General features: G+C 36.0%; 1 protein-coding gene across 3 annotated transcripts in view; it reads right to left on the reverse strand.

Moving 5' to 3' along the window:
• LOC113042396 (SH3 domain-containing kinase-binding protein 1-like) overlaps positions 1-15,691 on the reverse strand; it is a 47,960-nt gene that overhangs the window by 20,287 nt on the left and 11,982 nt on the right. For all 3 annotated transcript variants that reach the window (XM_026201250.1, XM_026201249.1, XM_026201248.1), the window contains exon 2: positions 15,188-15,345. In XM_026201250.1, the coding sequence (XP_026057035.1) occupies positions 15,188-15,345 (158 nt within the window). The remainder of the gene's footprint in view (positions 1-15,187; positions 15,346-15,691) is intronic.

The following is a 15,691-nucleotide window of genomic DNA, read 5'->3' on the forward strand; positions in this document are numbered from 1 at the left end:
AGTTGTAGCTCCTCTCTGAAAGGATGAATGGACTTTAACCAATGATTCAAACCACACTTAGTTTCAGTTAGAGAGTGGTAAACAAGTTACAACAAGGTAGATGTAGCTCCATCATCACCAATGTAATTAAAGCATAGATGGTGTAGCATATGTGTAATGGTCTACCTGTATACCTTATGCTGTCACTGCCATGAAAATGTATTAGAGCCAGGCCCCTAGGGGCCAAAGTACAGCTGGAGATCACATAGGAGCGCCAACATTGAAACTTGAGGAAGAACAATGGTGAGGATCATACAGACACAAAAACACATATATTGGATCAGTAAACAGTATTTTGGATCTGGGAGGCTCTTAAAGTAACAGCAGTCTAAGGGCCCTATAATACACTGGTGCAATGTGACGCAAGGTACAGCGCAATTGTGTTTGCTAATTCCAGTCCGACACCACGTCATTTATTTGGCAAATGCATTTGTGCTCATTTGTGCACCCATGGGTGTGCTGGTCTAAAAAAGAGGTGTGTTCAGGCGCATTGTTATTTTAAGGAGCTGAAAATAGACTGCGCCATGGACCAACTCAAACCTGGTCTAAAGTCTGGCGCAATGTTTTTTCTTTGTCATTTAAAGAGCGTGTTAGTATAGGCGGGTCCGCAACGCACGTACACGCTGCTTATTAGACCCAGGGATTTTTTTAAATAATGGCATCAGCCTATACGTTTTTCTGCTTGGCCGATGAATTCGAGGCGGGACTTTTATTTTGACGCTGCTGAGAGTGGCAGTGCCTGAGCACACACAGTGCTAACACTCTTCCACTGTTCATCGACGTCATTAACAGTTTTTTCTAATACGGATAGAAGTCTGTCTAAAAATCAGATAGAACGATTAAACAAAGGAATTATTGTATATAGAAAGTATTATAACGATTGCTTTTATATTAGACCATTTAGTAATAGAAAGGCAAACATTATGCTACTTTCTTATTTGCTGTCAACATTAAGCAAATACGCATTTATATAATTTAAAAAGATCTTTGAATGACTAATGGACATTTAATTTCACAAACCTTGCAAACTTAGATGAATCCAGCTGTGAGATCTTGTGAAGTGTGTATGTGAATCCAGCATGATCATGTGTTCTCTGTGTGATGGTTGGTCCTTGTGAATTGAATGCTTTAAACTGTAAACTGATTGATTTCAGATTATGCTGTGCTTTATGCATTTGCCCACTGTAATATTCATGTCATTTTCAATGTGTGCTGTATGTAAAATGAGGGTTACCCTGGCTTTATTTGAAAAATATGATTTCCAGTGCACATAAACTTCCCAGAATACTGAGTCCCCTGTTACAGTGTTTACTTTCTTTTTAATTTTATTTGTATTAAAAATTGCATTTTGTGATAAATACTGTCATCTAAATTATAAGCATGTTTCTTTTACACATTTATTTTTTGATCCTTTGTCAAATTATTTCAAATTTCTTAAATATCAATAATAACAATAATTTTAAAAAAATCATGTCGGCCCCCCAGCTTTCCAAGATCGGCATTGGCATCAACTGTCAAAAAACACATATCGGTCGACTACTAGATAGTATTAGTTTTTTTTATTATTATTAGTGACAATAAATATACAATTTCTATGGTATCAAAGTTTTTTTTATATCATAAAGACTATATTTAATCAGAAATCACTATATTGTGATATATTTTGTTGCCGTGAAATAAAATTACTTCTATTACTTTACATTTTTTTTTCAACCAGATCACAGTTGTTTTTAAATCGAAAATAATAAGAAATGTTTCTTAAGCAGCAAATCAGCACATTAGAACGATTTCTGAAGGATCATGTGACACTGAAAACTGGAGTAATGACCGAAAAACTGAAAATGAATGATAACTGACCACATTAATGATAACTGCACTTACTCATGTTTCGCACAGAACCGAAACGTTTTTATAATTTTCCTTTTATGTATACACATTTAGTTCTGATATTTTTAGCTCATTTATTCAAGCAACAACCTGTACATGAGCTGTTTGTTAGTTTGAAAATGTTAGAAAATGTAAGCGAGCCATCATTTAAGCAATCCATTAACTAGTTGATATTGGAAAATACATAATACTTCCACTTATCACTACCATATTATACACAAATATCCATACCTTTGGATAGCTATATTAAAACCCATTTAGTGTTCTCAGTAAAACATTTTATACACAATTAAAAAGTCCTTTTTTTACAACTAAAATCATTTTAAGTAGGTTACTATGGTGTTTGTGGAGGGGACAATCACAACCTGCCATTTCTCACTCATCTTGTTTTACGGCATGCAGCTGCAAGGCTCACTTTTTTTTAAATATACACTTCCTGCCAAAGCCATAGGCTTCAACAGAGCTCAAGTCAAGTCAAACCACAGTACATAGCTGCAAACTTCTGCAGTGCGCCCCTTCTAATGCTACTGTATGCACACACAGACATACAGACCAGACCAGACCTCTTCCTTTTGATCTATAAAATAAAAAACATGCCAGCAAAAACAGTGGTTCTGCAAAGCATTGTGGGAGCAGCCAAGGCCTAATCAGACTCACCTGACAGAAAGAGTCTGTTTATCAAAAGAACAGATCAGAAGGGGGTTTCAAATACTTTAGACCACAAAGCAGTCAACTTTCATCTCAAACTGGCCAACTATGCATGCATGAATCACTAACACAGTTATCTGTTTAACACACTGACACACACACAGTCAGCTCCTACTCTGTCACGAGACTCCTATTCACTGACTTCCTGTTCACAAGAGCATTAACAGAGCTCTGAAAGTGTGTGTGTGTGATCTACATTCCTCTCCCCCACTCACTGGGCTGTTCCAGATGGTCAATAGTAGCTGGTTTTCACAGCGTCCCATCATTCCTCGGGTCTTCTACTACACAGGGAGGAGAAAAAAGTCATCATGTGCTTCGGGGAATGACAGGCCCTCTCATAAGCAACAGCAGAGATGACCTTGGTATGCTGGCGCTGCTCTTTGATCAATGCCACAGGCCTGCTCATGCTGAGAATCAGGCTGCACGGCATACGAAAAAAAAGTCTTGCAATAATTTACTCAAGTAAAAAGAGATTTCACATGAGAAGACAGTATGTATAAAAAAAAAAAAAAAAAAAAAAAAAAAAAAAAAAAAGAGTATGTCTGCACCACAAAAACATGACTTAGTGGCTGTTTTTAACCATGTTTATTCTTGAAAGTATATGTGCAGGTTTGAATTTAAAAGGAGCTTGAACAATGATAAGTTCACATGTTTTGACAGAAGTACATTAGATTGAGGTTAAAGCTTGAATTTAGCAGGTTAAGGTATATGTTTTAATAACTTGGTCCCTGGTTAGAAGCCATATTGAATTTTTTTCATATTCAGCAGATGAAAACGAGGGACAGACTTTATAATGGCACACAAGGTCAAAGATCACAAAATATTAACTCTTAAAAAATAACTTTTAAAATGTTTTAAAATTCATAAAGAAGAATGTCAGAGGATTTCAATTAAAGCCAAGAGGAGACTAGTTTTCCTTTTCTAAAGTAAGGAAACTTCTTTTGCTCCTGCTAATTAACAAACGTAGGTTTTCATGAGACTCACCGGCGCATGTGCAAAGCTGACCTCATATGTCATCCTCCCAGAGCTGCTTCAATTTTCAACTATTGGCACAAGCTAGATTCAAGTGATTATTATGTTTGGAATATGGATAATTTCTTACAAAATCGATTTACTACAGGGGGCCTTTGTTCACCCTTCGGACCCGTATGAGACACTTTTTTTATGGATTGATGCTTTTTATTTAAAATATTTTGGACTGAAGCAATGCAACACCCACTGACTTCAATGATAGAGCTTGAAAGGTCAAAGACAATTTTTATATAACTCTGACTGGATTCATATGAAGGCCAAAGCCATATACACCTACGATGCTTCAGGGGTAGGGCTGGGTGATATATATATATATATATATATATATATAATTATATCTCAGTATTGTCAAAAATTGTACGATATTCAATATATATCTCGATATGTTTGCATTTGCATTTAAATAATTAAAAAGAAAGATTTTCTTTTGCCCATTAAAAAAAACAAAAATAATTTAGATGTAACTGAAGTAGTGCAAAACAAGTACAGAGTGCATTCTGTCAACTTTTTAGTGCATACAGTTCACAATTTAAACTATGCAACTGTGATAAGTGTTTTTTAAGAACATAAGTCTGTCAACTGTCTGCGGTTTTAAGAGAAGCTCTGTGGCATAAAACTATTTTCCTATACTGACACTAAAAACCCTCTTAAGATGGGGAGCTAGTTGCTGAAGCACATAGCTATTTCTTATATAAATGAATACCACAGACTTTTGCACTCTTTCTGTCTATTTTATGAAAACTGATAAATATAACAGTGAAATTCCTTAATAAATGGCCATAGTCTATGTTTCTCTATTCAAACATCAGCAGTCGAGTAAGTGCATTCATGACAGAACACAGACTGGCTGTACGACGCTTTCATTAGATCGCTAAACTCCAGTTTGTTAGTGTTTTCAGATCATCGTCTGCGGCGCTTACGCTATGAGGAGTAAGCATGTGCGCATAGTTGCCAGATGGATTAAAATAAGTAAACACGGCAGAAAATGTTTCCTTTGAAACATTGAAGCTATGATTTGAGGATTTTAACTCTTGTTATCTGGCAACCGTTTTCATGAAAGCTCTCATAGTAGAGGCGCATAGAGCGGTTCCCAGTTACATGATCCTTTTTTGGACATTCGGCGCATTCTTTTGGGAATGTATGCTTGAATTTGCAATATTCAATATTCCCGATATTTTCAAATTTTACGTCGTCAAAATTATTACAATATTATCGCTAATATTTGATATAACGCCCAGCCCTACTCGGGGGTGAGTAAAACACAGCCTAAATGTAATTTTTGGGTGAACTAACCCTTTAATTAATATATTTAAATGTAAATGTACTTCTAACTACCTTCAAAATTCAAACAAACATTCTTTTGAGACCGCAGCGTTCTTCCACATTTGGTTGCACTTAAACTAGCTGATTATAGAGTTTTAATTTCTCAAGACTTGGTCACATTTACTGTTGTTTACAGGCAAAATTCTGTTATTTTGATATGAATACAGATAAACAGGAATTCTGTGTAAAGATTTCACAACGGGTTCAACTGGTCATGCAAATTCGCTGTGCTTACCAACAGAAAGCTGCTTGGTTTGAAAGCGACTTCTGTTTGAGCTGTGCTTCATGCATTGCTACACTACTGACAACAGAAAGGGACCTTTGCGTCTGCAAAATAATGTAACCTTACCTAAGTTCAACCCTTTAAAAAAAACTGTCAAATTCAGTGCTTCTTTAAGTCGGCTAGGCTATTTATTGTTTAGACGAGCTAATGTAGCTCTGCACATGCAATTTGGTAACTTCATTTGGCTAATTTGATAAGTCCATCACAGATGTTCAAAAATTTCCAAGGCTTTGTGAAATCCCCCATAATGTCTTTATTAATGGTGGTGGTGGTGGCTGGAAATACATCATGTCAAGATTGCAGTGCAGTGAAGTTTTAAGTAGAACAGAAGAATGGAACGAGAACAATGAATGATGTGAAACGCTGAGAATCCAGCACAGCACCAAAACCTCTCTTTCAGGTTGGGAGGTTAAATGCTCTACAACCCAGTTATATCATTAAGTGCTTCAGGTTGCTGGGTCCAGGATACAGAATTCCACATTTCAGGGTGAATTGCATCACTGCCTGTGACACAGTTTTGAGAGCTGCCACCCCATGGATTATCAGTGCAGTGAAGCGACAACAGAGCCCCATGCTGAGACACACATTCCGACATAAAAAAGTACAGATAGGTAGAAATGACAATCGCATGCAGAAAAACATACACATTTAGTTAGACATCTAAGTGTCATAAAACGCTGAAAGTAAAATCTAAAGCCCCTTACAGTTTATGCTATGAAGACAAAAACAAGCAGTGGAAAAAAAAAATTATTAACATGAATAAATATGTCATCTCTCTTTCTCTCTGTAATACATTCGTTAATGACAACAAATAATGGTAACGTTCTCTGTGAAATGTTGCAAAGACAACACCAAGAATTAAGCTCATCATGAATATAGTCCAAATATTCAATGCCAGGAATGTAAACTTTGCCAATTCCAGTGATTAACTGTTCTGCATTTCAGACCATCTGACACCGGATCTGAGCATCATGAATACACTGGAGATGCTGGTCGTCGCAATTTAATGCTAAATGTAGCAGGGATGGCACATTTATTACACATTTCCCTGTCGATTGTGTCGAAGTATGCAAGGTGTAAGTATGCAATAAGTATTTGATGGCATTAATTTGGTTATGGTGGAGATCACATTATGATGATGACATCATAATCTGATCTATGCCACACACACACACACACACACACACACGTAATACATTAAAAATTCATCTCACCCAGCCTAAAAAAATATTATAATATATTACTGTATTATAATATTATTATATTGGTATAAAATACTAATACCACTATTTTTTTTATAAATGCAATTAATAATAAAAAAATATGTTCAATAAGCACTCTTTATGGAATTTAAGTTTTCTGCTGAAATCCAAAATTTTTAATGAAATAAAAATAACATTTTGAAACTATAATTACCCTGAAGGACAGAAAAAAAATTAAGAGAGGAAAATGAAATGTTAAAGGTCATTTATGACAGAACATAATCTCCTTATTTGAATTCAGAGAATAGCAGATTATCAGAGTTTAATTTAAAAACATGATACTGAAACCATCCTTGCCAGCTGTGTCGACTCAAATCAGAGAATGAAATGAGATCAAAAAAGAGAAGGAGAAAAGCAGGCAAACAGAGGGATGGCATTAGTCCAGACATGATTGAGCACTTGTGAAGAACGGATGCCTGTCTATTCTAAATTACATCGCTCATTTAATCACAGAAGAGGCTAAATTATCAGTCCATTATCACATCACCAAAACAGAAAGCTGGAGTTCATGCATGACTGAACCAATCTGCCAGAAAGGAAGCCCCCCACCTCCCCTCCTACAAGAACTGACCAGCCCATTAGAACGCTAGCGACTGTGCATTTATCATCCTTCATTATCATAACCTCCCCTTTGCATGTGGCGGCTCAGCTGAACTACAAGAGATCTGATTGAGCTTTGTGAAAGCACAAGCATCCTGACAGATCACAAACTGACAGACAAACAGGATAAGGGTGAGATTTAGCTGTGGCAGACCTCAAACAGGAAACACCAGTAATTGCCAACATGTATTCTTATCTCTTTCACTTAAAGATAAATGTACATTATTCTCAAATCAATGAACTAATCAATTCTCTTTCCGGCTCAGACTGCATAGGTTCAAGCTTATGGGGCTGTCAGATAATGAAAGAGCAACTCAAACCTGAAAACTTGTCAGATAAGAGGTGAGATGAGCTAATCATAGACTGAAGACCCAGGTAAACAATGAATTCATCTTTTCTGTTTCTTTACCTAGAATTTCAAAATCAATTGTTGGCAGCAGATCCTTTTCCTATTTGGCACCTAAACTCTGGAATAACCTATCTAACATTGTTTGGGAGGCAGACACACTCTTGCAGTTTACATCTAGATTAAAGACCTATCTCTTTAACCTGGCTTACACATAACATACTAATATGCTTTTAATATTCAAATCCGTTAAAGGATTTTTAGGCTGCATTAATTAGGTAAACCAGACACTTCCCATAACACCCGATGTACTTGCTACATCATTAGAAGAATGGCATCTACGCTAATATTAGTCTGTTTCTCTTTTATTCCGAGGTCACCGTAGCCACCAGATCCAGTCTGTATCCAGATCAGAGGGTCACTGCAGTCACCCGGATCCAGTACGTATCCAGACCAGATGGTGGAATGACACCTAGAAAGGACCTCTACATCCCTGAAAGACAGCGGAGACCAGGACAACTAGAGCCCCAGATACAGATCCCCTGTAAAGACCTTGTCTCAGATGACCATCAGGACAAGACCACAGGAAACAGATGATTCTTCTGCACAATCTGACTTTGCTGCAGCCTGGAATTAAACTGCTGGTTTCGTCTGGTCAGAGGAGAACTGGCCCCCTAACTGAGCCTGGTTTCTCCCAAGGTTTTTTTTCTCCATTCTGTCACCGATGGAGTTTCGATTCCTTGCCGCTGTCGCCTCTGGCTTGCTTAGTTGGGGTCACTTCATCTACAGCAATATCATTGACTTGATTGCAAATAAATGCACAAACACTATTTAAACTGAACAGAGATGACATCACTGAATTCAATGATGAACTGCCTTTAACTGTTATTTTGCATTATTGACACACTGTTTTCCTAATGAATGTTGTTCAGTTGCTTTGACGCAATGTATTTTGTTTAAAGCGCTATATAAATAAAGGTGACTTGACTTATATCCTTATAGATTTGTATTTTTTAAGTGTGATCAACGTTTGCATAAGTATTAGCAGACATGTTAGGGAAGTAACGTAATATTTTTATTATATTTTGATAAAAATGAACAAAATGACTCGAAAAAAGAATAGTTCATTTTGCTGAATGATCTGAACTTCCCATCACATGAGCAAAGAACTCCAAGGAAACTAAGGCTGCACGACTAACTGAATTTCTAATCGCAATTACAATTACGGATGCCAAAAGTAAGTAATCATTAAAAGCGGCAATTCATTTATGTTATGTTATATTATTAATATAATGTTATCTTAAGCGTTTTTTCCATTATTTTAATTTTAGTTTTATTTTACTTTCTGTAATTTAAAGAAGAAACCAATCCAATGAATACTTGACATTTGAGGCTGAACACTTTAGAAGATATAACATTATCATATAAAAATACGGCATGCAGTTGCATCAAACAATGGTACAAACATCATTCAATATAAATTTTGATAATCGTGAATGGAATTTCAAGGGAATAACCGACAATTATGATTTTTGGCATAATTGTGCAGCCCTAAATGAGACTTAGTTTACTAAACTCTGGTTGGTATGTAACCGTTTCCTTTATGCACTGTCACCCGAAGACTGTGAGATTACATAAGATTACATACTTCTCAAGTGAGCAGGGGGTCTGAGAATGAAGCTAGAAAAAATTTGACACATTTTTCAGATGCTTATTTCATGACACACTAATGTTCACGCTCTCTTTCTCACACACCCACAGGGAAGACAAGACAGTACAGAGATGCTCAACAGATTCTCCTAGAATTATCATTAAATGGAGAGAGAATGGAGACTTCTATTTTCTCAGTTTCTGCAAAGTTTCTTGATTTGTCTCCTGAGAAAAAACTAAAATATATACGCACGTGCTTCTTCAAGAGTTTCAGAAAAGATTTATCAAAATTAAAAAAAGCACAAATCAGCATATTACAATAATTTGAAGGATTAGAGATTAGAATGATTAACCATGAACCAGTTGAAAATTGATTCAAATATATGACAATTCAAATCGGTTGAGATGGTAAACAAATCGTGATTCATTTAGGGGTAGGAATTTATATGAATGTATGTCTGAGGTGAACTTACTGTCTTTAGAAAAGTTTAGATGGTATTTTTTCTTTTCATCTTGCCTCGGTATAATGCATTTTAAAGTTCATGGGCCCTATTTTAATGATCTAAATGCAAAGTGTAAAGCGCACGGCGCAGGTGAACTCCAAATCCACTTTTGCTATTTTAACGATGGAATAACGGTCTGTGCGCCGGGGTGCATTTTTGGAATGGGTTGTCCCTATTCTCTTAATGAGTAATGGGCTTAACGTTCAATAAACCAATCAGAGTGTCATCTCCCATTCCCTTTAAGAGCCAGAAGCCTTCCTGGCATTTACATGGCGGAATTTGTTGATGGAAAAGCTAAACGCTTCTCAAGCAAAGAAACCGATCTGCTCGTGTGCGAAGTTAAAATGCATAATATATATGTGTGTGTATTGGCACGATTGTTCAATTAATTAGCCAATTTCATTCATCACTATAAGTAGCAATAGGCTGAATTGCAAATATGTAGCCTAATTCTAATACACACAATGTCTATCCATCATTACATTTTTATATTTATGTAGCCTACACAATAATATTCTTTTACACTATAATTCTTTTGTTTTTAATATTTGGCATAGTTGTGTGATGCACTGTGGACCCACCCAGAGGCACATTTTCTACCAATGCGCTCTTTAAATAACAAAAAAATATTGCGCCATTGACTTTAGACTTTAGACCAGGTTTGAGTTGGTCTATGGTGCAGTCTATTTTCAGCTCCTTAAAATAGCAATGCGTCAGCAATGCAGCCTTTTTTAGACCAGCGCGCTGATGTGCGCACAAATGGGCACAAATGCATTTGCTAATTAAACGACGTGGCGCTGGATGGAAAAATGCGAACGGCACTGGACTGAAACTAGCAAACACACTTGCGCTGTGCCTTGCGTCGCATTGCGCCGGGTGTATGATAGGGCTCTATAAGTTCAGCGCTGCTTTGTTACTTCAAATTTTGAAATTATACAATCTAAATTAGATTAAAAACTGTTCATGTTGCATCTATGCAGCATCTTTGTTTGGATCATGATTAAAATGCAGTGGTTATATGAAGAGATTTATTTATTTATTTGATTTTTAAAAATCTCAATTTAATTGTATTATTTACATTATATACAATTTTCTCATTTTATTTTGTCATGTGAATCGAATCGTGAAATCAAAATCAACTTTGCTTCACATGAATAACATTTGACCAATTAAAATAGAAACATTTTACATTTTTATATAAAAAAAAGGTAAATTGTAAATAATTCACAATATTACTTTTTAACTGTATTTTCTGATCAAATAAATGCAACCTGTCTAATAAAGACACTGTAAAACACAAAAAAACTTAAACATTTAGCTGTTAACATATATGGGGTGAAGAGATTGTTTAACAGCGAATATCACTTCCTGGCATTAGCATCACAGTGTTTCCCACAGGATTGTGTGAGACTTGTGGCGAAACCCACAAAGTAGAAACCCCAATCAGATAGCAATCATCAAAATAAACAGGCCAAAAGAGCATAAAACGTTCCTCTGGAAGAGACCTCAATACAAGCTAGCATGTTGGCTCACACTGTCTAAACTTTTAAAACCATCAAGTTGCTGAACCCTGCACAAGGTACATAACTTATGATAGCATAAACACAAATAAGTGTGAATGTTCCGACCTCGCTTCGGTGCTCCAAGACCACTGTGAGCCGTACGATGAGCATGTGCTCTGAGCTGTTCAGATGGAAATATGACTCACAGACCGTTTTACTGATACCCCAAACTCAGCACTATCTAAACTCACAAAGAGAACATAACAAAACTGGCCCTGCTTCATCAACCACTTCTGAAACACTTCAATGCAGCCAAAATCTACAGTTTACGTTAGCGTTGTTGTTCTGAAAATGGGCTTGGATGTGTAAATACTCATGGGCAACCATTTCGAAGGTAGATTTGTGTTTATTTTAAAAGACTATGCAAGATGTGTAGGTGTATGGTAACTATCCGAACCATTTTGAGAATGGAAATGTTGCTCTAGCTTGTTTAGAAGCTATTTATTTGGCAAGCTCAAATTCAGCATGCTAACAGAATACAATACGCATGGTAGCAGTAAACAAGCTATTATGATACAGTGTGATAACAGGCAGATTAATTGACAGTAATACTAATCTAACAGTTACATTAAAATGTTTTCTTATTATAAAAACAACAAAGAGTTTTTGATGTCTTGTCACATGCAAATTTACTTACATATTTGTTTTGGAAACAGTGCTTGATTTGTGCAGATTTCTCACCTGATTAAGACGACTTTCACCAAAGAAAGCAATATCATAATAAGAGGATTCGTATTTTATCCAGAAGCAAAAGTTATAAATGTCTTAATAGATTTGTTTCTCAATTACATAAAATTCACTGGAATTGTGTGGATTATTAGAGGATTATTGTGTTTTTATCACCTGTGTTTTATCATCTGTCATTCTGATGACAGATCTGTTCTGATGATAAAAAACAAACTCATCCACATCTGGATGGCCTGAGGGTGAGTAAATCTTCCGCTAATTATAATTTTTTAATGAACTATTCCTATAAATCTGTATGACTGATTTTATTCTGTGAAACACAGCAGTAGACATTTCAAAAATAGTGTTTTAACTGTTTTTGTTCATATAACCAATGGGAAAGACAATGGAGCCCATTCACTTTCACTGCAAGAAAAGAAAAACTATACTGTACATTTTCAGCTTTGGGTGAACTATACCACTACCTATTTTTAAAATAAAGTCAATACCAGCCTGTGAAGAAAATCATCAGATTATTAAGAAAAATAACTTGACTATGATTACATGAGGGCTGTTTAAGTGTCTTCAGAATGAGTTAATCGGTTGTGCTCAAGCTAGGAAAAGTGTGCTTAAATTGCACCCGTTGAATTTCACACCGTCTCGCTGTTAAGCATCTACCCTTCCTCAGTGCCATCAGAGGAAGTCTGCACTTCCCTCTACCATGAACCATAGAAATAGGAAGTGACCTCACGAACCTGCAGAGTCTCTCTGTATAAACTGCATTTTTTACAGGCCTACAGACGATCTGAAGACTATGAAATCGAAATCAAAACCACATTTAAAGCTTTCTAAATCCATCAGAAATGATATAAAATAGTTTGAGACTTTAGACTTGATTCAGAGTTGAAAGATTCACGTTTTGAGTAAGCTTTCACAGAAAGAAACAACTTCCCTAAAGTAGATCAATGGTTTGTTTTTAAAAAGGACAGTTTCTTCCTTACCAACTTTGATTCAAGTAAAATTTCACATGCTTTCATTTAAACAAGAACCTCTTAACGAACAAATAAACAGAGACTAAAATAACAAGAAAATTAACTGTCTTGCAACAGGGTTATAGAACATGCAAATCATAAAAAAAATAAAAAATTAAAAAAAACACAAGGGCTTTTGAGACTTCACTTGTAAACATTTCAGCCAACCACACGATTTTTACTAAAGTTCACACTAATATTACTGTTACAGTACTGTATAAACAAAATGAATGTCCAATGAGAACTGTACTAATAAAGTACTAAAACCTATCCCAGAGTGATTAGAAAGAGTCTCATACATCACGCCTTCCTGGTGCTAAAAAGTATGTAGCGCTACAACACTAACAAGCTTTCGTGGACTCCTCACACCTAAGATCATGACAATCTGCTTGTGGAGTTCACAGGTTTCTTTCTGCAATACGCCCTGATGTACTGGTGTCACTGGAGAGAGAGAGAGAGAGAGAGCGAGAGAGGGAGTGCACAAGTCATAGAAATACTCTCTCTCACTTTCTTTCCAAATCAACACTAGCATCCTGTTAGTCTGTGACCAATACTCTTCCAGTCACCGCACACACACTGACACACACAACCTTTCCATCCTCTGACAGTCAGCATTAGTGGCCTGCTGAGTTCAGCTCAACACAAACATACACACTTGTGAACACACACTCAACAAAATAGCTCAACAATATAACAAGTGATGTAATGAAAATTCAATATATATATCCGCAATGACTTGTTGGCATCAAAACATGAAGCACTTTTTATTTGGAGATACAGCGCCAAATGTACTAAACAGGGCAAATTATTGTGAGAACACAATCCCATAAAAGCACAGATGGGAATGGAAAGTTTGCGGGTTATCTGCTGACAAAGCACAAATTATAAAATACAGACAAAGCCGGCTCATTTACATTAATAATGACCAATGCATTCAACAAAGATTATTAAGACATGCTCTTTTTGGACGTTAAATAATAGTGAAATACTACGCAAATCTTCACTTTGCATGATTTATTCAAATACTCTCCTCCCATAAATTGTGTCTGAAAGGTAAACTCCTCCAAATGCAAATGCATTTTTCAGTTCCAAGAATAACGGTCCATTCATTCCGCCTTAGCAAACAATTATTATTTATTTTATTTTTTTTTACTTTAATTTTACTGTAACTTATCTAAACATTAACTTGTTTCATTAAACATTTTGAATCTACACTACCATTCAGAAGTTTGGACTCACTAAGGTTTTTTAAATATTTGTGAAAGTCTTCTCCAATGCTCATCAATGATTTATGTGTCCAAAAATACAGTAAAAATTGTTATATTGTGAAATACTACTATAATTCAAATAACTGTTTTCTATTTTAAAATATAATTTGTTCTTGTGATTAACAAAACAAAACAAAAATTAATAAGTGCCACATGTACATGTAAACCTTGTGTGTTTTGACAGTATTAGTGCAAAAGATAACTTAGTTGAATAATCAGGTGCTGTTTGACAGGCTTTAGCGCGCACGCTTCAGGTGTATGTGGCGCTCAGAAAAAGCACATGTCAGACCAGCGTGTGAATGAAACATTTAAAAGCACAAGCAAATAATGAGAATGGAACTTTACTACTGAGTTAACACTGCTGTGAACAGATGTGGCACTATACATTGAATGACCGAGGTGCTAGAACTGCAGCTGCTTTATTTCTTCAAAAGCAGATCGTGGAGACATTTTTATCATCCACGATCAAAAAATCATCATATCACACACCTCTAATTATCAATGTTGAAAACAGTTGTGCTGCTTAATATTTTTGTGAAAACATTGTACATTTTCTTTCAGGATTCTACACTGAATAGAAAGATGTTCAAAAGAACACCATTTATTTGAAATAGCAATCTTTCGTGACACTGTACATATTTTTACATTAAATCAAACTGTTAATATCTTACTGTACTGAACCCAAAACTTTTGAACAGTAGTGTAATTGGGTGTATTCTTTGTTTGACTGAAAAAAAAAACATTTAAAAACAAACCTTTTCAAAGTACATACAGTATATACGAATTGAGATATGCATTAGATACTGTCAAAAGTGTGAAATTTCAAGATAGAAGTGTTTTAGCCATTTCGCTCAGCCCTAACACTCTTTGCCCACTTACTTACACTCTGAAAAAAAAAAGTGTTGATAGCTTGGCCATGCTAAATTAAGGCGAGGAACTGTTGACCTGTGGTGAGACTAGGCTGTGAATCCGTCCACTACCTCCTGCAGGGAAAGGTCAAAAAGGAAGTGCTGAGTTCAGCACTTACTCTGACAAAGTTGTCGGGGAAAAGCCCCCTCCGACCGTCCAGCTCTCCCTCCCACCAGCCGCCCTCATCTTTTCTGATGTTACTGATGATGTCACCGACAGCGATGGTCAACTCGTCATCGTGCTGGGCCTGGTAATCAAACTCCACAATGGCTTCCACTGAGAGAGAGGAAAACAAACAGAGTGTTTAGAGGTCATGGTTACATGCAGGAAGCAGGATATACAGTATTACTGTACAAGACTCACACACACACGTAATTTTCACCACTAAATGAAAATGACAGCACGATCTACAAAACATCTGTTTATATCACTTATAAAAATCAAGATATAATTGTGATCATTACACTTAACTTTATAGAAAATGCAAAAATTTTAAATATGGCTTTTGTGATTCAACAGATGCAACCCACAGAGACACTGTTTTTGGTTAACAACAACACTAGGCTGTTATAAGTGGTTGCTAGGTTGTTGCATGTACTAAAATGATTAAAATGTTTTAGTG

Source organism: Carassius auratus, chromosome 24 (assembly GCF_003368295.1).
Source record: "Carassius auratus strain Wakin chromosome 24, ASM336829v1, whole genome shotgun sequence".
NCBI classification, from domain to species: Eukaryota; Metazoa; Chordata; class Actinopteri; order Cypriniformes; family Cyprinidae; genus Carassius; species Carassius auratus.